General features: G+C 37.6%; 1 protein-coding gene across 1 annotated transcript in view; it reads right to left on the minus strand.

The window, feature by feature from the left end:
• The window catches only part of LOC130254936 (adhesion G protein-coupled receptor A3-like), a 256,225-nt gene that overhangs the window by 36,814 nt on the left and 201,698 nt on the right, over positions 1-17,713 (minus strand). The window contains exons 13-16 of the mRNA XM_056495074.1: positions 12,278-12,485; positions 11,146-11,354; positions 2,829-2,956; positions 1,806-1,929 (exon numbers count right to left, since the gene is read on the minus strand). Of these exons, the coding sequence (XP_056351049.1) occupies positions 1,806-1,929; positions 2,829-2,956; positions 11,146-11,354; positions 12,278-12,485 (669 nt within the window). The remainder of the gene's footprint in view (positions 1-1,805; positions 1,930-2,828; positions 2,957-11,145; positions 11,355-12,277; positions 12,486-17,713) is intronic.

A 17,713-nucleotide genomic window follows, 5' to 3' on the forward strand; every position in this document is an offset into this window, starting at 1 on the left:
GCTTTGGCACGCTGGAGATTAAATCACAATGTTCTCAAAGTGAACAGTTTTTCAGCCTCTATTATCAGCTATTGGGGCCCTGTCTTAGATTGTTTGCACTATTTCATCCATTAGCCCTGTCTAATTACATCAGACAATTTCCACCAGGAAATAGAGGACATCTTTGTATTGTGTCACTTGTATCTTTCCTATATTGTCCTATTTTGATGATATTGTCTGTTGATGTAACATACTATCAGGTTAAATAAACAACATTATCAAACTTAGCAGACTTATAAAGATGGTTCAATCCAGTTCCAGTTAAGTGTGCACATTTTTCAGCACCTCAGAATCTGGCCCCATCCCACAGCAAGAGGCAGATGCCACTGATAATGCACTTTATTAAGATACCCCTGTAGTTTATGTACTACTTATAAAAGGCTATTAATAACACATTTATCTCAATCAATTTTTCATTATAGCTGTTAATACCACGTTGCAACCATGCAAGCTGCAAAGTAAATAATCAGACAAAGACTGAAACAACAGATGGTCATTTGTGACCATGTAATTACACAGCCATGGCTGCCCTACACACTAATCTGCTACTATCACTTGCAAACTGCAGACAAAGACAATGGCAAGTGATATTTCAATTTGCTAGAACTTACAAATTAATTATGAGATAATGCACTAGATACTGTGAGATATTTCTCTCAAAATAATCTAGTAGACAACTGTGTTATTTAAAAGAATATCATGTAATACACTTAGGTAGACATCACATGTAGAACATCACAGTGCAGACAGACTGTGCTGTTTGTTGATGGTCATGCACAGGAATACACAAAAGGCTTCCAAAGCACCCCATGGAATACTAGAGTGATAACTCTTACACTATGAATATGAATAACTCTCACACTGTGAATATGGTCACAATTATGCAGTGACTCTGCAGGAGTTGGCTCCTGCCTCTTGCTACTTACACCCTTCCAAGCCAGTCAGAAGAACTGGGTTAGTGACAGGCAAAAAATCTGAGAGAACATTGGCTAAACCAAGTGCTTTACTACAGGAAAATACCAACAGCATTCATGAGACCTGGTGCACTTCTACAAAATCTGAGAGGAAGAAATATTCAGGGCAAACAAATTGCAACAAGCCCTCATCAGACATTACAGAAGATGACTGAAGTGACTCTCTTTATACACTGGACAGATTCAGCCTTTATATTCAGAGCAGCTGAATCCAGCTCTGTCTGTGCTTCTCACCACACCACTGCCCCAAAAAACGCTGAGGCAAGAGATGTGAAACAGTCCAGCAGGGCAACAAGTATGTTAAACCACAAGCATAAATCATAAATCACAAGTATGCTGGTCTGCTGTGCCTCCCTAGGGGTCATCCAGTGAAGCCAGGGCCACCCTCAGCCAAACAGTGCATGTGTTACACAAGTGAAGCAGCAACTTTAGTCCCACACATTCAACCCAAAGTCCAGGAAGGACAGAAATTCTCTGGATTAATAGTTTTCAACTATCCTGTACAGCAGAGAAATATCAAGATTTTCAAGGTTTTTCTTAAAAAAAAAACCAACAAGAATGAGGCAATCTGAGCGTGAGAGAAGTTAATATATTGATCACCATCTTAGAGAAACTCATGTGACAACTAAACATTCCCAGTGCTGGCCTGTAAAAACCCTTATAATAGTTTATTTTGAAAAGCTTAGGATCCAGGAACAACATAAGAAAAGAAGGAGAGCTGTCAATATTATGTTAACAACTCATCTGCAAGGTTCAACTCTATTAGTAAGAACTGGTAAGACAGATACTTACAGCTTGACATATAATTGGATATTTAATGCGATTGATTCCACCAGCAAAAACAGCAAATGTGAGAGCAGTATGGAAACAGAAGTTGAGAAGCATGTGCCATCCTTTCCTGCTTATTCGGATTGTGCTGTTGAAAAAAAATCACATTTTAAAATTAAAACCCCAACGTATTTATTATGAGAATGAGTATTTGGGAAAAACGCTTCATTGGATAGAATAAAATTCTCAGATTCTTGAATACCTATGGAACAATCTACCCATAGGACAGAGTCTGACCTATATAGCACTGCAATAAATGATAAAAAGGTAAAATATAACAGTCTACTGATCTAAAGTTTCCTCCACCAAATCAAGCATTTAAAGTAGAGTACTAAAAGCAAAAGGCTTATTGCATAGCTTCACGTATGCAGAACTTTAACAAGACATCTCTAAAGGATTAAATGGAAGCTGAAGATCAGAAGACATTGCATTAACTTCACATAATTAATATTTAGCAACTTCCACAGTACAATACATTCCTACTCTTTTAAATTGCTAATGGTCTTTAACCAGAAGTAGTAGTTAAAATGGCATTTATATAAATTTTTCATACCAAAGAAAACACAAGTTTCCTAAGCCCAAAATTTAGAAGACAAAGAAAGTTTCTTTTTTTCAGTGATAGTTACCAGTCTTTTCAACCAAACTTGCTCTTAAAAGCCAATATGGCAAGTGTAGCTGACCAAAGTGCTGCTTGACTGGAATTTGCCAGAAAGCAATTTGATTGTGTTCATGGTTTTATATTCAATTGTTCAGTTAGAAATCTTAGGAAAAGTGTGCAGAAAATTTAAACCTATGTGTCAGGAAAGCTCAGGAACAGCTTAAAAAAGGTTGACATAAACTTTGTTTTGATTTCTCTAGTGTAAATCACATTGCTGCATTATCATCCAACAGTAATTCAAATAATCTTAATTTATCTTTACAGTAAGAGTTAGAAAAATTCAAGTGTCATGCTGATGATTTAATATGTGTTTAAAGTGGAATTCTTACCTGTGATGGACAATGTAGGTGATAATGGAAGCAAAGAGGCACAACAACATAACTGCAGTACATGCATAAACCACAGGGTGCAGAAACTCCCCTGGGTACTGGGGGAAAGACAGCACTGTCTTAAAATCCTGTGGAAAGAGCAAAATGATTTAATATTGTTAGGCATGTGTGAAACTGAGACTTCAGTCCAATATGTCCTGTCATTTTTAGCTGTTCCCCTTCAAGGGCAGGAAAAAAAAGGATGAACTTTTAATGTAGATACAGTTCATGAATCTGCAGCAACAGACTGCTTCTTCCTCATCTGCATACAGTTTGCTAGACAGAAATTAACCTTTTTTGTACAAGCAGACATATCCTTATTAAAAAAAAAAGGTCTGAAAAATACACAGAATATTACATTTTCCCAGCATTAGCAATATCTGGTCCTTCTGATAACATGAACTTTATGAGCGTGTTTTACTAAGATATTAAGCACAAAATTTCAAATCACCATAAAGGTCTCTAAATGCCATATATATGGCTGCAGAAGAACCACTCAAAGAATAAAAAACAAACTATGAGGAATACACCTAAATTACTGACTGACTCAAATATAATTACCAGTTGATACAACTCCTGTAACCCAGTGACCTTCATACTTAGTTGGAAATACTCTACTCCCTATAGTAATTCAAAAGTAACTTGGACAGCTCTATTAACAGCAGAGTAAAGATCCATGTATTCCTTTTGGACATGTAAGTGCCTAGTGAAACAATTCTTCATGAAAAATGTAATGAAAAACTATTGATATCTTCGTAAAATTAACCTTATCAAATGCCCATTCTAAATCACACATTTAGGAGAGCTAAATCTGGAGGTGTGATGGATGGAAAGCAAAAGGAGCCCATTACATAAAACAGAATGTCTTCAGACCTGAATTAAATTCAGACCATCTGAATTAAAGCAAACATTACATTCCCTGTAAGGCATTAAGCCACATTTGCTTGTGGCACTACATTTCTGCACACAGGTACTAAAAATTATACACAAAACCTGTCACCTGAGTGCAAACACAGTGTCATCCAAGTGCCAGCTCCCACGTGCAGTGGCACTAACTCTGCACATAAAAATGAATATACATCCCAGCAGAGAAAGCTAAAATCTGAAATAGTACCAAATATGACAATCCAGTAAGCTCTAACATTTAAAATACTGGCAAACATTTAACAGACTTTTTTCTTATTTGTCAGTTTTTGGTTCCCTTAGAAGAAGATTCAATACATTATTTTCCAGAGGTGAAATCTCCCCTTAGGAAGCTGGGACTGTAATGCTAATACCTCTGTTTAATTACATTTGCATGCAGAGAGCTGATTTCTAGCACCATTATTTATGAATATGAACTTGTCCACGTACAAGAGATAATGTTCATGAGTATATGCAATTACTAAATTGGGAGAATTTTGTTTACCTTCTAAAATGATCCTCACAAGTAACTGATGTCCTAGTAGTTATTATTCTCCTTCATTATTAGCTTTAAAGTTTCTAAGATTGATTGCACCAGTTTCTCCAGATTCATATGAATGTCAGCTCTAAACAGAGCAGCTCACAACATATACAAAAGGACCATCAAAAATAAAAAATAACTTATGAACAAAAAGCAAACTCTATGTTATCATACCCCATTTCCCCTCAGGTGCTTCCCCAGCTGGCATGTTAAACCTCAGCTAAACCTGCTCTGTCTGTCCTGCCCCTCGAGCATCCTCTCTGCCCTGCCCAGCTCAGCAGGACCCAGAGGCAGAGGTGGAGTCACCTCTCATGGAGGAGCTCAGCTTGTGCTCTCATCTGGAGGGGTCAGCCCTTGCCACTCTTCCCTCAGTTACAAATGGAAAGGAGAAGAACTGTGTCTTTTGATGTGCTAGCAGTTTAACATGACAGACCTAGGCTCTTAAAGCCTTCCCATTTTTGTTTTCCTTCAGTGTGCATGAATAAACACTCAGGACACCATGACTTCAGAACTTTCAAATAATTCTTTAAAAGTCTGCTGGTTCAAAACTGCCTCTGAATGTCCACTCAAACACCCCTTTTCACCCTGATCATGCTTTTATTTGCATCATCTCCCCATTAATTCCTTATAGAGTAAGCCTCTTGAGGTAGATGAATGAGTATTTGCCAGGAATGTTCCATACAACTGTAGCTCATATTAGGAGTAGTAATGCAAACAACTGGACAATTTAAACAGAAGTACTCTGCTGAAAATGATAAAACATTTACTTCCAGCTCTTACTGATGTATTATATTTTCATATACTAATAGTACACTTTAGCATAATTTTAGGTACACACAATTCCTCTGCATTCAGAAATGTGTTACTGTAACTATACAGTAGTAACACTACAGTTATTTAAAGAAATAAGTAAGTTGGATATCACTGTGAAAAGTTAAAGTTGTGAAAAAGGAAGCACAGTGAAGCTACACATTTATGTAGCAAAAAATGAAAGCAATTTTACTTGAGTACTACCACTGTGTACTAAAGAACTAGTTTTTAATAGTGGAAATCCAAGGTTCAAACTCTCACTATGTTTGATCATCAGTATAAAAGCAAATGCCATGTGTCCTACAGGAATACAACCATTTTGCCTGCAGAAGAATGAAGAACAATCAGCATCTTAAAGCCAATTCCATTTTTAAATACGAGTTTTATCTTTTATCTAATCTTTAACAGTAAATAAATGGTAACATTTTCAGTATGAAAATGCATCAATGCCAAAGTAGAATACCCTTTTTAAAAGTTTTGTATATTGAAAACTGATTTCATTATAGATATGTAACAGATGTATCTTGTCTGCTCTCTGATGATAATTAAACCTTATTGATCCATCAACTTCCCTTGAGTAATCTTCTGGGGAAGACAACAGGCAGAAAAGAAGCATTTTTAAAATTCTGTATGGAAAGCAGTATAATTGTATGTTACATTTTAAAAAATTAGGTTTGATTTTATTTCCTAGAGGGCATTCAAATCATGATGATATTGAAAAATCACAGGAATTATCCCAGGAAAATGAATACTTACAGGACTTTGACCATTACAAACTGGTGTCTAAAACTCCAAGGACCATTAGCTGCCGTCTAATGAGAAACTGATCCAAAGAGACAAACCAAGACAGTGGGGAGCACTTGTGGCACTTGAGGTGGATCCCATTTTGGGCCATATTACCAAAACTGCAGATAGCAGAGGGAGGGAAATGATTATTCCCTTCCATTCACCACTTGTGAACCCAAATCTCAACTGCTGTGTTCAGTTTTGGGCACTTCAGTACAAGGATGACATTGCTGAATTGAAAGGAGCCCAGTAGAGGCTACCAAGACAGGAAAATGTCCCAAGGCCTGGATTCCAGGCCTTTAATTTCCATCTATCTTCCAGGAGTTGGCATATTTTACTGAGCTTTGCAATCTGAATCCATTTCCCTGCTGGCTGAAGTTGCACCATGATGAATGCAAAATCCATTAAGTCAACAGAAAGGAAAAACAAACAGAAAGAAAGAGCTTGAGCCAGAGACTTGATTTGTGATAAAATCACTGCCTTTTGGAGGAGACAAGCCTGGAATTTTGAGCCCAGTTACCAAGCCAGTTTATGCTTTTTACAGAGCAAATAATACATATTATTAAATGCAATTTAATATAATGTACGTGGATGGAAAAAGAAATAAAAAGCAGATCTTGCTCTTAAGAGTACTCTAATTCCAAGGCTTTGTGACAGTCAGGAATATTCCTACAAAAGGAGCCTTTTCTGGGGGCTGGACTCAATATGTCCATAAGGGCTCAGCACTCTGATGAGAATGAGCATCACATGAGCAGTGAGCAGCACGTGCCAGCTGAGGACTGAAGTGAGGAGTTCCTCACACTGGGAAACATCTACATACTGCAGAGGAATCTAATTCCAGGGAATTCTGCAGTTCCCAGTACAACAAATGTTAATTTTACCTATAGCAGGTAAACTTTCTGGATCACTTTCACAATCTTTAGTGCTTAAACACCACTAAGGTCTATCCTGTATGTGTTTAAACATTTAAAAAGACTTGAAATGTTCATTCTTGAACTTCTTGTTATAGACAGTCTGATTTTTCAAAGTACAGAACAATGTTTCCACAGTCTGTTATGAGAAAATCCTGTGTTCTCTATGGGGAAAATGTCAAATACTGTAATTATGTCAACCTTCTAAATGACATCTCTGTAATACTTCCCTGACTCATGAATTAATTTCTCAAAAGGCTTAGACAGGCTGCTTAATTTGGAGAAGACCTGAAAGATGGAAGATGAGAATTCTGTCTTCAGAACTGAATTTAATGAACAGGCTTAAAAAATCCTGCAACTGTCTCCAGTAACAATGAAAATATTGAAAAAGTAGCTTTATTCACACCAGATTGGAAAGACTTCAAAGATTGGGGGAATGCTTGCAAATCAACAAGAGAAAAATGCCCAAACTCTTACTGAGATCCATTCCTAGTGTCCTGCCTCTTCTCAGTTTCTCATTCACACTGTTTTCCAAGGTTTGCTTCCAGAACAGCTTCAAATATGCTCTGGTATCATCAGATCAGTCTCCTCAGCCCTAATTATCTCATATAAGCATCTGCTGAATGCATGCTACTTTTGTAAATAATTACTCCTTATGCACATGAACCAAAACCAAAAATCCAACAAGACCCACACCTATGTTGGTTGGTGTAATACAATAAATTCTGACAAAACAGCAAAGGAGCTGCTTATGATTTTATGTTGATTTAGCCTACTTTTAGGATTAAAGTATTTAAGTATAAAGGATTTAAGAATATTTATTAATCCATTTTATGTTAATTGGGAAGTATCATACTTAGATTTAAGAATTTTATTTGTGTTTATTTAGCAGATTTGAGGAAATTACTATTGGCAAAGCAGTCTAAGGGGGGGAAAGGAAATGCTGTATACAATTACAGTAATATCCATCACTATTGAATTTCTATTGTGTTCTAAGAAAAATGAAAGGAAGAACAGAGGACAGTGTATGCCAAAACATATTTAGCAAATTTTGAAATTCATTGTTGCTATTGGATATTTTTGTTGTCTCCTGAAGAGTTACTACTCAGATATAGAGGTCTCTGGATTTGTGATGGCATCCACACATGTTGTCCTGAGAAATTAAAATACTGATATACAACCCTGTTCACACAGAGCATCAATACACAGTATTGAAGAAGCAAGTACTTATTATTAGATATAACAAAGCTTCAAAGTATATAAACTCATTATTTTACTCTAAAATAGAAAAACATATTGCAGAGTTCAGGACCCTAGAGTACTTTGGGTACCTCTAAAAGAAACTAGAGTATAACCAGCCTTCTTACTCCTATAGACAACAGAAGAAAAGACAAAATAAAGGACTGCTCTAAACACAGGGGATATGAAGTAAAAAGCAGGAATATAGTGTGGGAGTTAGTTCACAGTATTTTACTCTCACCTCTAGGTCATACTACTCAAAACCTGATCTGGAAAAGATAATGCTCTGATATGTCTGATTCCACTACTTCACTTCTATTTGCCAGCCCAACCCAGAGCAAAGTGAAAGTGTGAGGCCACGTGAGGGAAGGAGCTTGTACCTCCTTTCCAGCCCAACCTCCAAACTACTTTCTCTGCCATTGACATCACTTGAACAACTGTCACAGAGAGAAATCAAATGGCTCTACATGACTCCTCTCACTTGAAGTATGCTCATGCTTATTAATTATCAATCGTAGCTGATAAATCCTTGATTGCTGCCTTTCTAAAAAAAGGACTCTAGAAAACCTTTATTTTAACCCTTTTATGTTGCACAGGCACAAACAACTTCTATGAAAACACCTTAGGAAACTTTGCCCTACTGTTTAGAAAGGTGACAAATCAGAATCTGTGCTGAACTAACTATAAAATGGACACTTGGATTGACTGAAGCTTCTGTTTCAACTTAATCTAAGCAGGATGTTCACAATTCTGATGGGAATCAGCTTTACTGCTGCTTTTTAGTTTACAGATACTACTTGAGTTTTCTGCAATTACCCCAAACCATAATAATCAATTATGAATTTTTGTTGTTTAACAGATTAGAGAATTACAGATTAATGACATGTATCATGTAATTTCATTAGCTACACACCATATGCCAGGTATTTGGAATTTGCTGATGGTTTGTTAGTACTTTAAAATATATTAGGCATTTAGAGATATTAATAAGATAAACATTGGCACTTTATACTGTTCATTTTATAAATTAAAAATTATGCAGAACAATGAAGTATTTTTCATTTCTGGCAGGAGAATTGAACTGCCCAGAAAAGCATATTTTCTATCAAATAAAATAATCCTTGACTTTGCGCCACAAAACAGTGATTAAGAAATAATGCTTGAATGAAAATGTTTAGACATAATGAAGCTACAGAAATTTTCCATTATCTGTTTAGAAAGACAATGGTTGGAAAATGGATTAGTGTGTGTGCAGATTTATAGAAGTATATTTTAAATTATTTGTCATCCTTTTCCTGAAAAGTTACTGTGAAACATGAGCTACGAAACAGACCCCATTGTTTGCTACCACAGAAATCGCAAAGCAAGGCTGAGACTAAGATTTACTTTTTTGTCTTGCACAGATAAATTTGAAATAAATGCACATGAAATAAAGCAAAGTCAAATTCTCATAACCAAACAAACACAAGGCTAAAGCAGAATTACATACCAGATACAAAAGCTCCAGTAAAAAGTGCCTCAGTTGCCTTTACAGTTGTAGAAAAACCCACCTCCTACATCTTATGAGATAAATGGCCTTTACAAACAAAAAACTAACTGCAGCCCTTGTGCCAGTGTTCAACTTTTCAAACAAAAAGAAACTATGAAATTGGTTGCTTGCAAGCAGTTAATTCTCGTTTAGAAACTACTCAAAGTTTAAGATCAACATGCTGAACTCAAGCAGTTGAAGGAGGAGGAAGCCATTTTGGGTGTGGCACCTGCAAAGTCAACAGGTGCTTTCTTTAATTAATTTAGAAAAACATCCTCAAAGCAAAATCACAATTCTCATTCTGGGAAACAAGAGGCTGGGGGAAAAGGCAACTCACAGGAGCTGCAGAAAATGAGGCATATCTGATGTCACCAAATCTGAGGAACAGTCTTAAATTCAGAACAATTCTATAACGGGTGAAAAAATGTTCAACTAAGTCTCAGGGAAATCAGTTCTTCCGAAGTGGCCGATAATATCTGCATTTAACTGGAGGGCACAGAGCTGTGTGCTAGGATTGGCTGCCAGCTGGGCTCCCTCTGACAGCAGCAGATTGGTATTCTCTGCACACGTCCTCGCAATTCCTGTCGCCTGTGTTTGCTGTCCCTTACACACACACACAATACATTATTTACTCAGCTATAAACATTTCTGCAATGTACACAAGCAGCATCTACAGTGCAGCCATGCAACAGCATTCAGGAGCAATCTAGTGTTAATAGTACACGTCTAATCTTTTTGCAACTGGTTTATAATTAATATTTTTTAAGGGTGCAAAACATTTTCTAAAGCTTAGAAACCTTTCAATTTCTTGTTGACTTTCCTTTAGTCCCTGAATAATAGCAGGTCATTATTGTATGCACAATGTTTTTGCTTTCATGAAGGTAACTTTCTGTTAAGCAGGTTAGTTAAATAACTGCAATGGGAACTGTAAGTGTGACTGAGAACAGAGCCAAGCAGCTGATGTGTTAGCACTGCACAGGAATATTTTTCTTCACAAACAGCAATTTCTTAAGTAGGCTATCAGCACTGTGTACAAACCAAAACTCCTACAGAATCAACAAGGACAGCTCTGTCCACACTTAAAAGAGCAGGAGATGTTATTCCTCTCCATTTATTAAATGATTCAACATTGCGGTATGCCTGTAACTAATTAGTATGATCAACACAGTGCAGGGCAGGAACAAAAGCAGACCAGCCTCTGAGATGTGCTGATGTAAAAACACACAGGAGTGTATAATGTATCTTTAAACCCTGTCCTGTAATTTATTACCATTATGCACTAATCATTCCTTGATGGAACTTTCATTTATAAGGCTGAAGTTAACGTCATTTCTGATTAGGCCTGTCTCGGGATATTAAAACTGACCACCAGGTATATTCACTTACTAGCAGTTAAGTAACTTACTTTCTTTTAGACTGTTTTATACTAAACATTATAAAAGCCCAGAAGGTCAGCTACTGACAAGTCAGAATGAAACAGATGAACGTAAAAAGAACACAAATGTATGGCAAAAAAAGAGAGAGAAAAATATAGGTATATTTGCTAAGTCATATACTTACCATTAGCACTGCAAAGTTACTGAAGTGTGTACTCTGAATGGTGGTAATATTGCCTGCAGAACTAATTATGTGGCACCCTTCTCCCCACCAGCCTCCATGTCCATTTAGAAGGTCAAAATCCCAGAAGGCTGCAATGGGGTCTACACCCCGTGCAAAGTGCCTCAATCCTATAGTAAGAGGGCTGGTGAGGTTTCCAAAACTGCACCCATCTGCAAAAGGAACAAACTGAATCAGAGACGGAGTGGAAAACCCTTTGGTGATGAATGCTCTGTAAAGAGATCAGACACACTGAACAACGGGGAAAAAAGCCAGTGGACATAAAACCTTAATGGTTAAAATCAAAGGTAGTGCTCACATCGGAGAAGTTTGCAATGGTATAAATAAATCTGAGCATTTCAACCACGTATTGTGTCAAAATGATCTCATCATTCCTCACAAAAGAGATCTTTTTTATTGTTTCAGATTCTTCAGTTACAGCCAGTATCACACTATTGCCCATGTAACTGCAGAAACGGCTCAGATTCGTGGCATGATTAACAACTGAGACAATTCTCCACTTTGAAAGTCACATTCAAACATTTAAAAATGCTAATAGAAATGAGAGCACTATTCAGTATCAGAGAAAATTAGTAAAATTGCACCGGTGAGTGATTAATCAAAATAATGACTCACTAGCACATACAACGTATGTTGTTTAGACAAAAGTCTTTAACAGCACCTGTTTTACATCCAGTGTATCAGAAAGTATACTGCTGAGTATTGATACATGCAACAGGGCACTACTCCCACTCCAAAAGCCTCATTTTTACCAGTGCCTAGGACATGAACATTGCAATTGTAAAGAGTGAAACGAGGCTCCTTCCAGCAGCTTTAAGGAGCAAGCATCTGTAACAGCACAGACAACAAACAGTAGCCCCGAATTTGCATTTTAATCGTAGCACAAGGGCATTTCTTTATTTGCAGGACAATCTGAATAAAATCGTGCAGACAGGAACAATTGCAAACACTGTACTAGAGACAGAGACTGTTTCCAGCCTCTCAGCACACTGCATGCTCTGCCCCTCTATTCTCTGCACAATCAAGTACCCCGCAGCTTTTAGATTAAAGAAAATAATGCATTAGAGCTTCTCACCTATTTTAGCAAAAACAGCTGGTGTGGCAACCGTCCTACGTTTCCCATCATCGGCGAGATTTGATGAGTTTCCTGTGCTAGGAAAGAGTTTTCCATTCCGAAAGACAATAAACTGTAGCTTGCAAGTGGAGTTATCAACAGATTGCCAGGCTGAAGACTGAGAGAAGACAGACTGTGGCAAATGAACTGAAGCTACTGCTACAGCATTCTGTACAATGAGAAAAAAAAAGAAACATTTAAAATGCAAATCGCAACAGGGTTGCTTTCATGATGTTTTAAACTCCTGTACAAGAAATGTATGCTGCCTTCCTTTTCCAACAGACTGGAAGCAACCAAAGAAGCACGGGCTGTAACCATGGGAATAGGATTGGTACAGTGCATATTAAAAGGGAAAACGTTTTGATTGAATGTGAGAGTCTATATGGTCAAGCTCCCTGCTGCAGAGGTGAGAATGGTTCTTACCGTGCCTGCTAGAGGGTCCATCAACACTGCAGATCTGATTTAAAGAGACAACCTCTACCAGGTTTTCTCCTTCACTTAAAATAGAATCAGACAACTTACGTTAAAACATTCCTCCGAAAGGGTACTTAAAGAGTATAAAAATAATTTCATTATTAAAATAAATTACATCTGCAGAGAAATGCAAGTGCAGTAAACAACACAGTTTAGGAATATGTTTTTCTTGCTTCATATAAGGAAAATCAGTAAACTATGTTTTAGTCACGCAGGATTAAAAGATATTACAAACACTAATGTAAAAGAAGAAAACAAGACAGCGCTGGGAGAAAATGAATGAAGACTGTCAGATCACTATAATGGCTTTGGGTCGTGTGTTATACACCCTTTTACAAGCAGATAAATCCCTCACAGCAGAACTATAAAACACACCAAATTCTCAGGACTTCACTCATCAAGGATTTTTTTTCCTGCCCAAGTAGCAAACTAATCATTAAAGACTGAGATATTTATAAGGAACAACAAATGATGAGCAATGGGAAAATAAACAGGGAGTCTGTCCTGAGCCTTGATGTGAAAAGTGTATGTATTTAAAAACAAACAAACTACAAAATGTTCTAATTTGCATTTCCCCCAAGGGCAGAGTGTGGCTCTGTGCACATAATTTACATAGATTACCACAGTTTGCTCATAGCACATGTGCACTACCTATTTCAGAAGTAAAACAATGATCTTCACAACCATATAAACAAACATGACATTAATATACGTCCATGGGCTGGGAGAAATACACAGATGAGAGATAAAAGGTGTAGCAGAGATCAGCAAACTAAAATGAGTATGAGAAGCATCTAGTGACCACACAATAAATATGGAAGAAAGGCATGAGTAGTCTGTGATGTCATTTGGATGATTAAATAAAGAGATAAAGACTTCTGTACACCATTTTCCTTATACCATGTATATTTTAGGAAGGTTTTCAGATTTTAACAGTAAAAATGCAAAAACATCCTTTTAAAAGTCAGTATTCAATCTAGGAGACGCTGCTCATTAAAAGTACTCAGGAAAAAAAGAGCAAATAGCAACAGAACATTTCTACATTAGAATTTTAAATTATTATGAAGGCTTTAATTGGTATTAACTGAGCTAAACATCAAGCACTCATCCCGAGATTGTTTCCACTGTCTATTTCACTAAAGCTGTTATAATTGGCTTTATCTCATGCTTCTGAAAAAGACATCTTTTTCTCTGTCATATCCCAAGTATCTGCATATGCTGAACGTTTGATGATACCATTTTGGCCCTAAAATTACTATCAAAAACTATGCACAGAGTTTTTTTAAAGTGTCATTTAGTAATCCAGCCCTAGATCACTGTTGAGGACTCACGTGGAGACATACAGAAGTGTAAGAGAGGTTACAGTGTCATTAACTTTACATTTATACTGGATTTTTTATTAGTATTCTGTGCTGGGAAAAGCAACAATGATGACATATTAAATTACACTAATTACTTATTATGCACAAAAAGAGAAAGCTAGAAGCATATGAATAAGCTTATGATAATGAAACCAACAGCTAAAGGCACTGGGTTAAGCAACAATGTGCTATGACTTGACAAAAGCAGCCCTACACAAACCAGAGAAAACAACAGGTTTACAGCACTTTTGCTAAGAGGGGAAATCATCTAATTCATTGTGGTTCTCTAATTGCTTCTCCATTGGGACTTGCTGATCCTAATAGGAAAAAGTGAGGGTATAGATAGAGCTTGCCTGTGGGACTGGGGAGCTGCTGATGGCAGCCCCTGGGCTGGGGCAGGACCAGGACCAGGACAAGGACCAGGACTAGGACTAGGACTAGGACTAGGACTAGGACCAGGAGCAGGACCAGGAGCAGGACAAGGACCAGGACAAGGACTAGGACTAGGACTAGGACTAGGACTAGGAGCAGGACCAGGAGCAGGACCAGGAGAAGGACCAGGAGAAGGACCAGGAGCAGCACCAGGACAAGGAGCAGGAGCAGGACTAGGACCAGGACCAGGAGCAGGACTAGGACAAGGACAAGGAGCAGGACTAGGACCAGGACAAGGAGCAGGAGCAGGACCAGGAGCAGGACCAGGAGCAGGACTAGGACCAGGAGCAGGAGCAGGCTGCAGCTGCCCCTCCCTGCTCAGCAGTGCCACAGACCCTTCAGCACCCAGCAGGGAGGGAGGAACCTGACCCTGCTGCCCCATCCTCATCCACAACTTGCAGCTTCACATCCCAGGGGCAAGGGGGGATGCAGGGAAGGAGAGCTGCACACAGCCCACAGATGGAATTAGTGTGGACTGGGAGCACTGCTCGGGCTGACTGAGCAAATCTCAAACATGCAGCAACATCAAATTATTTACTTGACAAAAAGACACATTTACAGTAAATGTTTTCCTGATCAGAATTCAGGAGAGCATTTTTTTCCCTTGTCTGCTCAAAATTAATATGAAAATGCACAACACAAACCATTTAATAAACTTCACTAAATAATTGTCTACAGTCACTTCCTGGAGTGCAGTTTTACTGTGAATACTGCTCTCTTATACTACCTGTTACTTCAATTTTTTTGAGTGCAGGCAGTCTGGTAGAATGAAGGGCAAAGGGACAGGGTATTCCTTAACTGGACAAATGTACACATAAAGTCAAACCACTTGCTGCACATCAAATATTAACTTAGAAATTCCTCAGAATTAAACATCCAACTGTCTGCTACAGCGACATGCCTGCCAGCAAGATCCTGTGGTAGGATATTAATGAAAAATTCACATTGTGAGAAGGCCCACACATTCACAATGCTGTTTAAAAATATGAATAAATACATTTTCATCTAAGATGTGTGAGAATTTTCAGTAGTATTACTCATTATTCACGTAAGAGGGATGAGCACTGAGATAGTTCCTATTACTGTAGAGGATGGAGGGAGCCTGACTGAAGGTTCAGTCTTGTATTCTGCTAATCTTGTGTGAGGTGAAGTATAAGTCAGTTCCCTGCTCTTGCCTCAGTTTCCCTTTCATTTAAATGAGATAAAAATGCTGGCATTTATTTTGCCCTGTAAGATGCTCCAGAGTTCAGAGGTGAAATACAATATGGGAACACAATTTACTAAAACTAATGACAGCAACATCAAGTTTTAAGGGAATTACTGTGCTTTAAATGCTTCAAAATTTACATAAATCATTTAATTTTTTTTTTATTTGGGCACCATATCACCACATAACATAGGAACTAAAATTTCTGAGCATGCTAGTGGAAAAAAGCTGCCTGCACCTCTGAGAAGAGAGAAAGAGCAATGCAGACCCACCACAGGAGCTGCAGCTTTACAAGGACAGGCCAGCACTGGCACCTCAGACTTTCCTGGAAAAGCTTACAGTTTGTGTCAGCAATTCACCAGTCAGGATTTAGACATTCTGTGAGTGTTTTCAAAACACAATGTCAATAATCCCATCATGACTCCATTTCACTTTTAGTCCTATTAACTGGATTGTACTGGCATTGATTAGAAAAGGGGAATCCTGAACACAGTGCAGATTCTTCTAAGGAACATTTTCCTTCTGGAAAATGCCTGTATTTTAAAAGGAAAGCTATTCACAGACATCCACCCATTTGCACATAAATATGACAGAAATTATGCAAATTTCAAACCTTCTAAAGTGTTTTCCATGTCATCTGCCCAGATACCTGAAAATCTGCTGTGTGACCTGTAAACAGGGATTATCAGCTCTAAACCAGGTTTTAGGATTTTCTGGAAGGTCTCCTAGCACTCCTGGCTCCTAGGACTTCTTGGTACCTTGTCAACTTTCCAAAAAGCAGAATGAAAGGTTGTTTTAAACACTCTGAACCATAATTTGAATAGTACAGTTTTAGAAGTACTTTTGAAGTTTTGGGTTTTGCTTCCATTTTAAGACCTATTTTTGTGTATGTGTGTGTGTGTGTGTGTGTGTAATTTTTCAAAATATCTGAAGTGCCTAAACAGAACCAATAAATCCAACTGTATTCTAGAAGTTTAGAATTTGAATGAAAAATCTCATCCTAAAGCAGAAATGGTCCCCAGGATATTGAGAGCTACAGATGCTTGGCATTGCAACTCATGCATGTGTGGCCCTTATTAAAAGTGTTTTAAGGGAAAAATGAAAGATTTAAAGTGAAGTTTTTCCCTAGGCAGTTTTATTCTGGTAGCAGTCCATTCCTTATAATCAATGCTAGCATTTACAGGGAGTTTTTAAGTGTTTAGGAAGGACAGCCTTGCCTTAGGTGACTCTGTGATATGTTGGCCCTTCTACTTTCATAATTCCTTTAAGAAACCTGCTCCCATTTACTCTTGAAGCTTTGCTTTCCTGTTACAGTGTTCTACTTGTCTAAAATTTAGCAAAATACTGAGAGACCAGACACATTATCAAAGAATCATTATCAAGAAACCTACTTGGTAATCACTGAGGAATGACAAAAAAACTATTTCAGTAATTCTTCCTTGAGTATGCCTTGGTACTACATTGATTTTTGAGCTCAGGCAGAGTATTTCTGTTTAAGATAAAATATATTTAATAGGAAAACATCCAATTCTTAGTCATCAGAACAATCATAAGGTATATTTTTCCAGTCAGCAATTTCCTTAACTTAAAAACCAGCACCTTAACAACAGGTCAGAGGAAGTCTGAAGGGGTAAAAAAAATAAGAAGAGCAAATGAATTCACCTAAAATCTGGAGGAGAACTGGAAAAGCAGCTTCACTATTTCCAGATTTCAAAGAATCTAGTAAGGGGGTGTAGAGACTCAGATGCAAGACACTGTATATTAAATTATTAAAGATACAAGGCTGCTGCCAAAATAGGCACAAGCTGTATAAAGTTACAGTAAAAAAAAGTAGAAACTAAGCTCTATATGTCATAGCTGTATTATTAAATATGTACTGAGTTTACAGTGTGGTCATCATCATAAAATCAAGCAAATAAATTC

This window comes from Oenanthe melanoleuca, chromosome 6 (assembly GCF_029582105.1).
Source record: "Oenanthe melanoleuca isolate GR-GAL-2019-014 chromosome 6, OMel1.0, whole genome shotgun sequence".
Classification (NCBI taxonomy): domain Eukaryota; kingdom Metazoa; phylum Chordata; class Aves; order Passeriformes; family Muscicapidae; genus Oenanthe; species Oenanthe melanoleuca.